This window comes from Entelurus aequoreus, linkage group LG16, assembly GCF_033978785.1.
Source record: "Entelurus aequoreus isolate RoL-2023_Sb linkage group LG16, RoL_Eaeq_v1.1, whole genome shotgun sequence".
Lineage (NCBI taxonomy): Eukaryota > Metazoa > Chordata > Actinopteri > Syngnathiformes > Syngnathidae > Entelurus > Entelurus aequoreus.
In genome coordinates this window covers 30,318,097-30,332,660 of record NC_084746.1, presented here as the reverse complement: position 1 = coordinate 30,332,660, position 14,564 = coordinate 30,318,097, and the positions used below count along the sequence as shown (strand labels likewise).

Sequence of the window (14,564 nt, the reverse complement as noted above, 5' to 3'; positions counted from 1 at the left end):
TGCCATGGAAGTGCAGTAAGTGAGTGTCTCCATGGTGAAAGCCGGTAGTACACGCAAAATAGTCATTTAAGTAGGCCAGCACTTTTTATCAATTGTATACCAGACATTAGTAGATCCCCTGCAACATGCCCAATAATAGTACACACACATTTATAGTTTAACACTTGTTATTTGGGATCTTAGTACAATAGGATACCAAAATAGTCAAGCTAATTTAGTTTTAAAAATAATTGTTACAAAAAGGTGTCTTGGAAAAAGAGTGTTTGTCTTATATTCAGGTCAATACAGTATTTAGTACTTCATGCTGGGTCATCACATTTATAAAATTGTGGGATGAATGAGTGTAAGTTACCTTTACACTGCAGGCCACAGTGGCCCAAATCGGATTGTTTCTAAATCTGATTTTTTCCAGCTGCAAGTAAAATGTGATCTTTATCAGACTCCAGTGTAAACGCGCACAGGCGCCAATGTGGCCCCAATGTGTGTAAAGTGAAAACAAATGAAGTTGATCAAATCCCGTAAATGGACAAGGAAGTCACTCCTACTACAAAATAAAAATAGAAGTCGCCACCATCGATAGGTTCGCCATACCTTGAACTTTTTTTTTTTTTACGTGAAAATGAATTAAATTAATATAATGTATGAATGGATATTCTTATTTTTCAACTACATGTATATATTCATGTATTATGTTGTATATTTGCTGGTTGTGCGATGGGGTGATGAGCCAAGAAGACGCCAATGAGGAATCGTCGAACAAAAAGCTTTATTTGTTTCAGCGAGCCTCAGACTGGAACCTGCATCTTCCAGGAGAAAAACTATGGACCTAATCACTTTTCTGCTGTCTTCTCGGACCACTGTCCTTAAATACCTTTTACCCGAAGACCCCCACTCTCCATAACTCTAGCCTTGGAGCCGGTCAGTCTGGACAAAACCCAGTTTGTTGCTTGGACAGTCAGCCTATTTCCTTTGATCGGTTTGAGTCGAGTGACCTCCAACCTCTGATCTCTGCTCCTACCGGTGGGGGCTTCCTACCAGATGTCGTTATTGTGTTTACACTTCCTCCTAAAATTCAACTGCTGCTGTCCCTTAAGTTCCTCAGTGTCCTGGGAGTGAGAACGCTCACTCTCTGGAGAGTTTGTGATGGACATGTGCACTTTTGACCTTAGTAGAATAATCCTCTAAAGGATTATGTGACCAAATACAAATACATGCTATTTCACAATCATATAAGAAAATGGTACATGGTATAATTTACCACAATTACATATAGCCTATTATTCGCGCACTATTGACTAGTAATGCACCGAAAATTCTTCTGTCGAAAAAATACTTTGCTAAACCGAAACCGGATGTTGTGATGAAATAGCCATTTCCGATGGCTAATTATGTAGCATACCGGTTGCATTCAGGTCGCATTTCCATTTAGACTGAAGTCACATTTGAAAAGATGTGATTCCAATCGGATTCGGACTACTTCCTGATATGGCCTGAATCTGATGCCAAAAGATCAGATTTGAAGCACTTTGGAGCGTTTAGACTGGCAAAAGAAATCCGATCTTTCATTTGATGGCAAAAAAATCAGATTTAGTGAGTAGTGTAGGGGTCTCATTATAAAGTGGTCCGCAGCGACCTATCAAATTAAATCTATGCCCGCTATTACTCCATAATGATGAATACAATATTAATTTAGTGACGACAGAACAAATTTCCCTCCTTCTTTCCGCAGGTGCGGCGGCGCTGTCCGGGGCTGTCACCCACACCGTGTCCACAGCGGTCATTGTCTTCGAGCTGACCGGTCAGATCTCGCACATCCTGCCTGTGATGATCGCGGTGATCCTGGCCAACGCCGTGGCCCAGTCGCTCCAGCCGTCGCTGTACGACTCCATCATCCGCATCAAGAAGCTGCCCTATCTTCCAGAGCTGGGCATGGGGCATCACGAGTGAGTCGCGGCCGTTTTGTCCAATTATCCTATCCTTCACTTAACCTCGCTCTTTCTCTCTCTCTTTTGCCCTTTCGCAGGAAGTATAATATCCGCGTGGAGGACATCATGGTGCGGGATGTGCGCTACATCACGCTGACCTCTTCCTACCGGGAGCTGCAGGAGATGCTGCTGACTGGTCAGCTTAAGACGCTCGCACTTGTTGAATCCAGAGGTAAATTAAAGAAAAATGATAGAATGGTGGGACAATAGATTCTTATTAGTTTTTCTTATTCTGTTTACTTGGCTACCTGGGTGCTGTCTCGTGCAGCAGTAAAGGACAGGGACAGCTGGCAGGGACAGAGTAAGATAAAAGCTGACCTCAGCTATGGAAATTGCAGAATAGAAACATTACACAAGTGCTGATGGTGTGAAACGATCCCTCATTTATAACCATTGAGGCCCTTTAAAAATGAAGTTACACTTTTTACCACAAGGTACCAAAACGACCTCTCTCCCAAAAGTGTAAAAAAAGTGCAACATGTCAACAAAAATTCACAATACAATGAAAACAAATAAGTATTGTATTTACATGTATTTTCAATTGCTTTGTAAAGTATTGTAGAGGCTGGGAGTTGGTGGGGGTTGCTCTATTTTCTTTTATCAGATTGATTAACATTTTGTGTGATTTTTGTAAATATCATTAATAAAATCACTTTCATCGCATAAAATCTTTGCAACGTTGGATGTAATCTTTGATATAAACATTTCAATTAGGATAGGATAGGACTTTATTGTCATTGCACAAGTACAAAGAAACTATGTTTTCAGCACAAACCCGTTCAAGATTAGACAAACAAACAGTGTACAGGGTTACAGAACAGGAACGCTGATGGGTCACCACGAGGCGCCCCGTAAAAGATGGGAAAAAGGTAAAACGCTGGGAAAGAAGATGAGTAAATAAATACAATCTAGACTGGGCTCCTAAGGGGGCCTAGTCTGGAGTGGGAAAAAACCTCCATACCATGCACACATAAACATGTTACATATAATCACGACAACTCGCAACAGAGGGGGGGAGAGTTGGGGCCCTGGAGGTCGACTGCTGCTATGAAGCGCTGCCAGCCGTCCATCACCCCGAAGGGGAATCAAGGGGTGGTGAAGGCGTGGGGTGGGGGAAAGGGGGTATGTGTGTATATGCCCATTGTCTTGGGTGTGTTGATGTAGTGTCCATAGGCCTGGGCCCGAGGAGGGAGGGAGGTCAAAAGCGTCCATCATTGAGGAGTCCTCGGCGGATGTTTTCAGAACAGCCTGCTCCTGTTGTTGCAGCGTTAAGGCCATTCGAGGGAGTCAAATCGTAGATTAGGATTTTTTTTTTTCCGCGAGCAGACATTACAATGGTTTGTCTGTTCTATTCGTCCATGCTGGCTCTCATATCCAATTTTTCCCTTTCAACCAGCTTTTCCATGATGTGATCCATCTTGCAATTCAGTTCAGAAATCGCCCCAGTCTGTGATCCCACAGCCCGGCCCAAGCCTTCCATTGCGACGAACAGCCTGTGGGCTCCTTGAGTGGCTGCCATTGTCTTACGAATTTGACGATACACCAGAGCAATGCCCAGCCCAATCAGCAGGTGCCCCGTGATCACAATTCCAAATAGGTAGATGTCTTCCATGTCCTCGATGGAAAGGACTGAGAGGCACATTATTCTCCATTCATCCCAGGAATCTCTCACGTACCCCGCAGCAATGGTTCCATCAGGGCAGCCAGGCTCCCCGGAACCTCTTTTCCTCGTCGAAAAGATTTTGTCAATTGAGTTGAGAGTCCAGCTGATCATTTCCATGTCTGATGTTTAGATTTGGAGGACAGCGCAAAGAAAGGGGCTTCAAAAAAGTGTAGACAAGACAAAACAAAGAGAGCAAGCAGGGAGAAGAAGGGAGCGGGAAAAAAATGTGACCGCCCTCACCAGAGGCAAGACAGAAAGTGTATTGAAAAGTATTTTAAATTATTATTATCATTTGATCCTAAAAAGACAACTTATATTATTAAGAATGGTGTCCAATGATGAGGTATGAAATGTAATATTTGAAATTAGGGTACTACAGCCTTAAAGGAGCCATATGAAGGAATCTCCTGTCAAGTCATCATTAAATGTCCATGATATGTCAAAAGGCATTAATAAATCATGTTCTTTTCGAATACCTCTAACTGATAACGGTAAATCAGCCGGGATATGCTCATTTCAAAATTAGATTTACAGCCCCAAAATCTTGTAATTGTTTTCATTTCGATGCCCCGCCCTCCACCGTCTGACCAATTAGAAAGTCCATGAGTGTGTCACATCCAAGTTGTCAGTTACGCACCGCCATGTTTGTCTAGCTACTGTCACTGGTAAAGTTACTAAACATGTCGACCTTAGTAAATCTAAAAGGCGTCGTTACGATTCTCAACTTATTCATGACAAAGGAACAAAACGAGGATTGAAGGCGGAGAAGATTTTTGGACACCAAACTTGCTAATTTCCTCTTTGATAGGTAAGTCAGGCATTTACGTTTTCTTATTACTTGTAATAAATGGAAATGGACATTTCGTATGTAAACTATATTGTCCAAAACTGTCTTTGACGTTTAAAACAGTAGCCTTTAGACATACCTTGATAAAATGTCTCCTCTTTAGTTTTGGGCGTACATTAGGCTGCTAAGCATGCTCTACTTATTTTCACCAGTATAACCATTGCTAGCGTTGGTTGTAGTTCGTTTTAGTCTTTGTTTTATAATAGTACTGACAATAACCATATGATTGTCATTTGTTGTGATATTGTACGCAGGCATGACGTACTTCTTCCTCAAAATAGCCTAATTTCTGTGTAATATGTGTTCGTTAGATATTTGTTATTGACAAAACGCTTGTCTATTCAGCTATTATGGTCCCAGCACCAAGAGGCGGTGGAAGTTTGAAGTTCCTTGGAGTAGTCTAAACGATCGAGCTGGATTCGGCTGCGTATCTGGCAACCTCAGTCAGTGAGAGGGGGAGGGGACTACAGAATTTTGACCGTGATTGCAATTCCATTTCTGTCCAGATTCCTACATATGGCTCCTTTAACCAGGCCAATAACTAAAACTTTTAAAACATTATTATTTTTGGAGCTTTACTGAAAAAAATGTATTATAATTGGAGTCATGAGCATCAAATCGGTCCCGAAGGTAAGTAGTGTAGGAATATATTATATAGATCTTGTATTAAGTATATTTATAATCAAATGAGCTGGAGTTTGGTTTCCTTAGGGCAGGGGTGTCTAAAGTCAAGATTTTTATTTGCCCTCGACATGTTCTGAAATTTTAAATGAGTTCATTATTAATAAGGTTAAGATACAACTATTTGCTTTGTCACCTATAACACAAAAGCTAAGATAAATAAATAAATAAATCCATATAGCTTAGCATATACTGATGCGCATTGAATTTGTTTTAGTAGGGCCACACCTGGCCAAATTAGGGCCGGAAGCAGAATTTTAACAAAAAAAAATTTACTTTTTTATTTATGTGAAACTATTTTTTATACTTTTTTAAATCAAACTTGAATTTGATGTTTTGAACTAAAACTAATTAATCGGAGATAATTTGTTCAATGACTTATTATTTTAGTGCAAAATTACACATTTAACAAAATTAAAACATACATTTTAATTATTAAAAGTTTGACCAGGATCCAAACCCGGGACAGCTGTTTACAAGCCGAGCACTAACAGTGCATGCCACAGATGACATTAAAAATGTTGTTAGAAATTTGCCATTATGCTTTTATCAGTAACGGAGCAGGAAGGGGCTGGAAAAATATTTTCGGTTAAAATTTCATATGAAGCGGTCTGTCATTCCATCCATCCATCCATTTTCTACCGCTTGTCCCTTTTGGGGTCGCAGGGGGTGCTGGAGCCTGTCTCAGCTGCATTCGGGCGGAAGGCAGGGTACACCCTGGGCAAGTCGCCACCTCATCGCAGGGCCAACACAGATAGACAGACAACATTCACACTCACATTCACAAGCTAGGGCCAATTTAGTGTTGCCAATCAACCTATCCCCAGGTGCATGTCTTTGGAGGTTGGAGGAAGCCGGAGTACCCGGAGGGAACCCACGCAGTCACGGGGAGAACATGCAAACTCCACACAGAAATATCCCGAGCCCGGGATTGAACTCAGGACTACTCAGGACCTTCGTATTGTGAGGCACATGCACTATCAATCAATCAATCAATGTTTATTTATATAGCCCTAAATCACAAGTGTCTCAAAGGGCTGCACAAGCCACAACAACATCCTCGGTACAGAGCCCACATAAGGGCAAGGAAAAACTCACCCCAGTGGGACGTCGATGTGAATGACTATGAGAAACCTTGGAGAGGACCGCATATGTGGGTAACCCCCCCCCCCAGGGGAGACCGAAAGCAATGGATGTCGAGTGGGTCTGACATAGTATTGTGAAAGTCCAGTCCATAGTGGATCCAACATATCAGCGAAAGTCCAGTCCATAGTGGGGCCAGTAGGAAACCGTCCCGAGCGGAGACGGGTCAGCAGCTAACCCACTGTCCCACCGTGCTGCCCGGTCTGTCATTCATTATTTGTAATTTTACATGCGTTTCTTCACAAAAACGGGGCCTCCTGTGTATATGAAGCGTGGTTTTAGCTTCTGTAATGTACAAAAATGAACCCCCTGCCCTAGTGTTATTGTCACATACTTTCTTCCTGCTCCAGACTCCATGATCCTGCTGGGCTCCATTGAGAAGCTGCAGCTGCAGTCTCTGCTCTCGCTCCAGCTGGCCCGCCAGCGCCGCCTGGAATACCTGCACCAACTGGCCCTGGACAGCGACGCCAACGAACACCTGCCCAGCCTGACCAGCGACAGCACTCCCACTTCTCCCTGCAGCCGTGCCGCCACCAACGCTCATCAAGGGGTCCGCTTCCTGGTGAGCACCCAACAGGTGTGAGGTGACCCCCGGGGGGGAGGGGGTGGTGTAGCCCGGCTGGGGGTGGGAACGGTAGTACTAGAGCGAGACCCGGCATGTGTGACGCATGGTAAAGGCACAGGTGGAGGGTATGGAACACGGCGGTGGTAAGTGCTTTGATCGATTGAACATCCTTTTTATTGACATTAACACTCTTGTCTTGTGTGTCTCTCGTCTGTGCCCTCACCTGTGCTGTCTCCTTGGTTTTTGCTTCGCACGTGCTCCTTTATTTCCTTTCTTTCTTATATATGCATGTGCATGCTTGTGTCTGTGGCTCCCTTTTGTTAATGTGTTGTCCATCCAGATCTCCACCGAGGAGTCTTCCTCCTTCAGCCCAGCAGTGGTCTCCAACAGCCAGCAGCTGCCTCTCAAATCGGCTCTGAAAAGCGTGTCCGCAATCAGCAACGCTGACACGCCAAACAGTACGTCACCGCTGCCGACGCAGCAACAATGAATCATTCAAGAGGTGATTAATGCTTTTCTCCTCCCCGAGGCTCCCAGACGCTCTCCTGCGCCGAGCAAGACAATGAGCTGCTGGAGGTGAGAGCGAGCGCGGGAGAGGTCAAGGGTCAAGTGAGTGTGCGGGGCATGGAAGGGCGGGGGTCAGGCGCCTCAACATGCAAGTCGTATTGGGCTTGAAAGTGTGACGTACTGTTGTGAAGGCGATGCATTGTGGGTCTTTCTGGCCTCTGACTACAGTAGTTTCCAGAACATAGGGCGCACCGGAATATAAGGCGCACTGCCGATGAGTGGGTCTAGTCAGGTCTTTTTTCATACAAAAGGCGCACCGGATTATAAGGCGCATTAAAGTTAAAGTTAAAGTGCCAATGATTGTCACACACACACACTAGGTGCGGGGAAATTATCCTCTGCATTTGACCCATCCCCACAGGGGAGCAGTGAGCAGCAGCAGTGGCCGCGCCCAGGAATCATTTGGTGATTTAACCCCCAATTCCAACCCTTGATGCTGAGTGTCAAGCAGGGAGATAATGGCTCCCATTTTAAATGTTTTTGGTATGACTCGGTCGGGGTTTGAACTCACGACCTACCAATCTCAGGGCGGACACTCTAACCACAAGGCCACTGAGAAGAAGTTAAAGGGATCATATTATGATTTTTTTCTAAATGTAAAACACTATCTTGTGGTCTACATACAATTTGATGGTGGTTCTTTGGTCAAAATGTTGCATAGATTATGTCTTACAGACCATCTTCAAGTCTCTTTCTGACAGTCGCTTCAGGATGCGCCGTTTTGTGGGCGGTCTTATTTACGTGGCTCACCTTCGACAGCGTCTTCTCCCCGCCATCTTTGTTGTAGCGGTGTAGCGTGCAAGGACGGGAGTGGAAAAAGTGTCAAAAGATGGAGCTAACTGTTTTAATGACATCCAGACTTTACTGAAATCAACAACGGAGCAGCATCTCCTCATCCGTGGCTCAATAATGCAACAACAACGCCGGAAATGTGTCCCGTGAAAAACCGTCCGACCGGAACTCTCTAATAACTAAAGTTCCGTGGGTGAATTATGTAAACTCACTACGCTGGTAGTTTTTAGCGCTTCCAAAGCAAGATATAAGTTAGAACTTTACGCTACTTTATAATTAGAAATGGCAACAGCGGAAGATGAATGTCTCATAACAAGAAGATAGAGAAAAAGAAGAAGCTTATCGACTACGGCATCGACATGGACTACAGTGGCGCAAATTTTCAGGACATATGCAGATCTCAAATACAGATCAGCAGGTAGCAGAAGGTAAGAAAAGTTGGTTTTGCATAATATTGTGAAACAAAACGCCAGATAATATGTCTGCTAATGGGTGCCATTTTGCGGTCCTTATACACACACCATAGTAATACTTGTATCTCTGACTACAGTAGCCGTAATAGGCCGACAATCCATCAGGCGGTGCGGCCTTCAAAGTCATACTAAAACATTTTGACAGATTTTTGAGTGCCGTGTGTAATGTTCTATATTTTCAATGGTACATTTAAAGTTTTGGTGTTGTTTACTGGAATCATATCGCAGTCTACAGTATCTCTTATGTATTACTGCCATCTACTGGTCACACTTATCATTACACCATGTACCAAATAAAATTGCTTCGAGGTCGGTAAGCACAATCAGAATTATTCCGTACATTAGGCGCACCGGGCTAGAAGGCACACTGTCGATTTTTGAGAAAATTAAAGGATTTTAAAGGCCTACTGAAACCCACTACTACCGACCACGCAGTCTGATGGTTTATATATCAATGATGAAATCTTAACATTGCAACACATGCCAATACGGCCGGGTTAGATTAGTAAAGTGCAATTTTAAATTTCCCGCGAAATATCCTGCTGAAAACTTTTCGGTATGATGACGTCTGCGTGTGACGTCACGGATTGTAGCGGACATTTTGGGACAGCATTGTGGCCAGCTATTAAGTCGTCTGTTTTCATCGCAAAATTCCACAGTATTCCGGACATCTGTGTTGGTGAATCTTTTGCAATTTGTTTAATGAACAATGAAGACAGCAAAGAAGAAAGCTGTAGGTGGGAAGCGGTGTATTAGCGGCCGGCTGCAGCAACACAAACACGTAGCGGCTATGTCGTAGCCGCTACGTGTTTCATTGTTTACATTCCCAAAATATGACAGTCAAGCTTTACCATTGGCCTGTGGAGAACTGGGACAACATAGACTCTTACCAGGAGGACTTTGAGTTGGATACACATTGGCCTGTGGAGAACTGGGACAACAGAGACTCTTACCAGGAGGACTTTGAGTTGGATACGCGCTACCGTGAGTATGCAGCTGCATCTTCCAAACATTTGATCGCTTGCCCGTACGTGCGTGCCGCTATGTGCATCTCACGTACGTAACTTTGGGGAAATATATGTGCTGTATGAACTTTGCGGAGGTGAACGGTACTTTGGGCTGTGGGATTGAGTGTGTTGTGCGGGTGTTTGATTTGTATTGGTGGGTTATATGGACGGGAGGGAAAGGTGTTTGTTATGCGGGATTAATTTGTGGCATATTAGATATAAGCCTGGTTGTATTGTGGCTTATAGAGTATATATATGTCTTGTGTTTATTTACTGTTTTAGTCATTACCAGCTGAATATCAGGTCCCACCCGCCTCTCACAGCATCTTCCCTATCTGAATCGCTTCCACTGCCCTCTAGTCCTTCACTCCCACTTTCCTCATCCACGAATCTTTCATCCTCGCTCAAATGAATGGGGTAATTGTCGCTTTCTCTGTCCGAATCTCTCTCGCTGTTGATGGCCATGATTGTAAACAATGTGCAGATGTGAGGAGCTCCACAACCTGTGACGTCACGCTACTTCCGGTACAGGCAAGGCTTTTTTATCAGCGACCAAAAGTTGCAAACTTTATCGTCGATGTTCTCTACTAAATCCTTTCAGCAAAAATATGGCAATATCGCGAAATTATCAAGTATGACACATAGAATGGACCTGCTATCCCCGTTTAAATAAGAAAATCTAATTTCAGTAGGCCTTTAAGTGCGCCTTATAGTCCGAAAAATACGGTAGCTTTTTTTTACCCGCTGAATGCAAGACTCCGCGCTAAAGTTTTGTTAGTTTTTAGTTTGTCAGAACGTGGCGCAAACGTGCAGCCTCACTAACTGCCACAATCGTTGTCATGAACGCTTCAGAAAAAAAAAATATTTGGTGAGATTTTTCTCATTTCCAGTGTGAAAGCAAAGCCAAGGAAACCCGGGTTAGTGGGCTGATAGAGACACGGGAAAGCAGCCGTGAGGTGATTAAACATGACTTTTAACGCCATACATGTTGGTGTGTTCACTGCTTTTTTCAGACTGGTAAGTAGTATTTAGTAGGCTGTTAGCATTAGCCAAGCTAGCTGCAAGTGACAAAAAACTGACAGTATTTAGGGAAAACTCATGTTGTCTGTTTATTTTTACTCATGGGTAAGCGTAAACATGAATGAGTATTATTTTCGGAGAAGTCGCGGAGTGATCCAAGTATTTAAAAGTAATAACGGGCTTGTTTTTTTTAAGGGAAACCTGCTTATGAAATGAGACTCTATCTCGGACACATAGGGGAGGAAAGCAACAGATTACAATAAGCCTTAAAAGACTTTGCGTCCTGAAATTCTGCAGTGGTAGAAAAACTGACTCCTTTGATGAGATATATAAAAGTTTGGCTCTGACAATGGTGACAGCTTACTCAAATCTCTAGTCCATTGTACGTGCTCACATGGTTCAATTTGACCAATTTTACTTATTTATTCAAGGCAGCGAGCCTTAGGAGTAAGGTACAGTTTTCATCCCACGGTCCATTGATTTTAATATTTTTTACGATCCGTTTTAATCCAGTTTGTTGCTCTCTCACACATTAACGTGGGTACAGTACAGCCATGTAAACTAAAGCTTTGGCTGACAAAAATGGCTACCCCGGCCCCACAATGCATAGTGAAATCACATGTCCTTTCAAGCCCTCTGTAACTCTTTTGCGCCGTGTACTAGTTCCATGCAATCCAATAATAATACAATAATAATGCAGTAATGTAATATAATAATGTATGCAGTAAGTCCTACTGGGAACATTTGCCTTTTTTTTAGAATTAAAAAATACATTGGAAAAAAATATAATAATAATTAAGAAAAAAAAAATGTTTTCTTAATTATCACACACTGATGGCGGGAGCTGCCATGCAAGGCGCTAACCAGCTGCCATCAGAGGCAAAGGGTGAAGTGTCTTGCCCAAGGACACAACGGACGTGACTAGGAAGGTAGAAGGTGGGAATTGAACCCCAGTAACCAGCAACACTCCAATTGCTGGCACAGCCACTCTACCAACTACGCCACTTTTTGAAATAACAAAAAACTTGAGAAAATATATATATATATATATATATATATATATATATATATATATATATATATATATATATATATATATATATATATATATATATATATATATATATATCCATCCATCCATCCATTTTCTACCGCTTATGCCCTTCGGGGTCGCGGGGGGCGCTGGAGCCTATCTCAGCTACAATCGGGCGGAAGGCGGGGTACACCCTGGACAAGTCGCCACCTCATCGCAGTATATATATATATATATATATATATATATATATATATATATATATATATATATATATATATATATATATATATATATATATATATATATATATATATATATATGTGCGTGTATGTATATACAGGCCTTGAATTTTAACTTTTTAAGGTCAAGGCAAGTGGTGTCTTAAAGGAGGGCTCATATTTTAGGGCACAAAGGCAAGTTAGAAGGGCACCAAGGCAAACATTATTTTCTTTCGAGGCAGGGGCTCCAAAGCATGCATGCATGTGTATATATATATATATATATATATATATATATATATATATATATATATATATATATATATATATATATATATATATATATATATATATATATATATATATATATATATATATATATATTGGGTTTTTTTTTCATTATTAATATAAACTTGCCAGCTTTTTGTCATTTCATGATGCCTTTATCTATATTTTTACATTTTGATAGAGGGAGGTATATTTTTGTTATGTACATGTAGATGCTGTATCGGGACAGATCCATGAAGAGTTTGAGCAACAATATGTCGTATAGGAATTAACTACACCCTGTAACACATTAACAACGTGCTATGTCACATGAATGTTTTTTGAAGTAATACCTTTGTGACGTGAAAAATACACAAGTAATGTATAAAAACCTTGTGTTTACTTTTTGATATTAAAATCTAATAAACAATCTTTGTTCTTCTCTTGGTTCAGTACAACAGTTTGGCCAACAAAAATAAAGAGGAGTGACACCTCTCACATCGAATACACAATCTTCACAGCGTTTGTTCAGTTCGATGAGATGACAAAACATTTGAGCTAGTATTGATGTTATTTGAACACTGATACAGTTTGCAGTTAAATAAAGGAAGAGTGAACATCCCAGTAAACAAAATAAAGACTTTATAAACAAGTTGTGACAACGTTCTCGACACATCGCCTGCTGCAATACATCAAATAGGTTTCTCCTTCGCTGTATACTTTTAGTGTGAGGACAAGAGCGTCTGTCTCCAATATTGTCCACACCTGTCTCCATCTAAACACAGCAATGCGCTCTTAAACGCACGTCGGGAAGCGAGAGAAAATTACATTAAACCAAGCGCTTGGCTCCGTTTACTCCGAGGGGAAATCTCCTGTGCAAAGTCTGTGTAGTTAGTCCACCATGATTATCAAGCCAAACGACACTCGTGAGCATGTGCCTGACTTCGTGTTGCCTAAAATGCATGAATAATTGACGGGTTTTCGGTAATTAATTACCGTTACATCCACTGATGTTGGTCAATTTTTTAGGGCTTACGGCAAATGACAAGGGCGGTCGCGGCTTTTGCCGCAGTTGCCGTGGTTAAATTCGAGCCCTGTATATATGTGTATATGTATAGGTATATGCGTATATGTATAGGTAAATGTATATATTTGTGTATATATGTGTAGGTATATGTATATATTTGTGTATAAATATATGTACGTATGTATATATATTTATACACAAATATATACATGTTGCGGCGATCTGCCTGGAGGTGCGGCTGAAGGTGTGTGTGTGACAGCGGCTGTGCTGCTGCATGCGCGTCACAGCAGAAGCGCTGCATGCGTGTCACAGCAGAAGCGCTGCATGCGCGTCACAGCAGAAGCGCTGCATGCGCGTCACAGCAGAAGCGCTGCTCCGCGGCGCGCCTCACCAGGTGCGCTCTCCAGCAGGTGAGCGCAATCAGACTGATGAGCAGCGCAGACAGGACAAAGCAAACAAATGCACCCGTTTCATTCAGTGTGCAGGACGGAGCTGAGAGCAGCAGAGACAGAGACGATCACTAAAACCACAAAAGCACTTCACAAACGCATGGGAAAAAGGACTCAAACCAAACGGACTACCGGTGAGCTCACCTCTTTCCACTGGACTGTTTAATCATGATCCGACTGTTGAAGTTTATGCGCTGTGATTGATGGCAGAGCTCAACTTCAGAAGAATGTTTATTTAGATAATTGAACTGTTAAATAAGGTACAATTGGTGCTTATTTTGTTTCTTTTCTTTATCTTATTCACCACAAATATTTGTTTTACTTGTAGAGACAAGAAATGGGCAATTAGGGCGCTTAAAGCCTTGTAAATGTAATTTGAAGTATATTAATATAGAGAGTGGATTTTGCTTTATTAAAAGGCAAAGTAAAACATTTAATTCATGTATAAAAATAGTATTTCTGTTAAAAGTGTTTATGTTAAAAACTACAGTAATATTGGTTTAAAATGCTTGATTTCATATGAATTAATAGAGAAGTGTCAAGTTAAACTTGTTGTAGAAATTCATGTCTAAAGTCTGTATAAAATAATTTAGGCTAAAACTTAAGGTAAAACACGTTGCTTTAAAAGTAGATGGTTCTAACATGTGAACTATATTTCTGTTTATTTAATGCCTAATTTACCTTATTAATCTAAGTTAATTAAGTTAAGTGAAATGCTGGTTAATGTGTATTAATTAATGTTAAAAATGTACTTACCTTTATAAAATACCTGAGTTAATGTACTTACTTTGTTTGTTGCAAAATGCTGTATTTTATTTAAAAGC

General features: G+C 41.6%; 1 protein-coding gene across 1 annotated transcript in view; it reads left to right on the top strand.

Annotated features, from left to right (window-relative positions):
• clcn2a (chloride channel, voltage-sensitive 2a) overlaps positions 1 to 14,564 on the top strand; it is a 156,899-nt gene that overhangs the window by 129,742 nt on the left and 12,593 nt on the right. Inside the window, exons 16-20 of the mRNA XM_062022608.1 lie at positions 1,730 to 1,943; positions 2,024 to 2,157; positions 6,670 to 6,896; positions 7,225 to 7,342; positions 7,414 to 7,460. Coding sequence (XP_061878592.1) covers positions 1,730 to 1,943; positions 2,024 to 2,157; positions 6,670 to 6,896; positions 7,225 to 7,342; positions 7,414 to 7,460 — 740 coding nt within the window. The remainder of the gene's footprint in view (positions 1 to 1,729; positions 1,944 to 2,023; positions 2,158 to 6,669; positions 6,897 to 7,224; positions 7,343 to 7,413; positions 7,461 to 14,564) is intronic.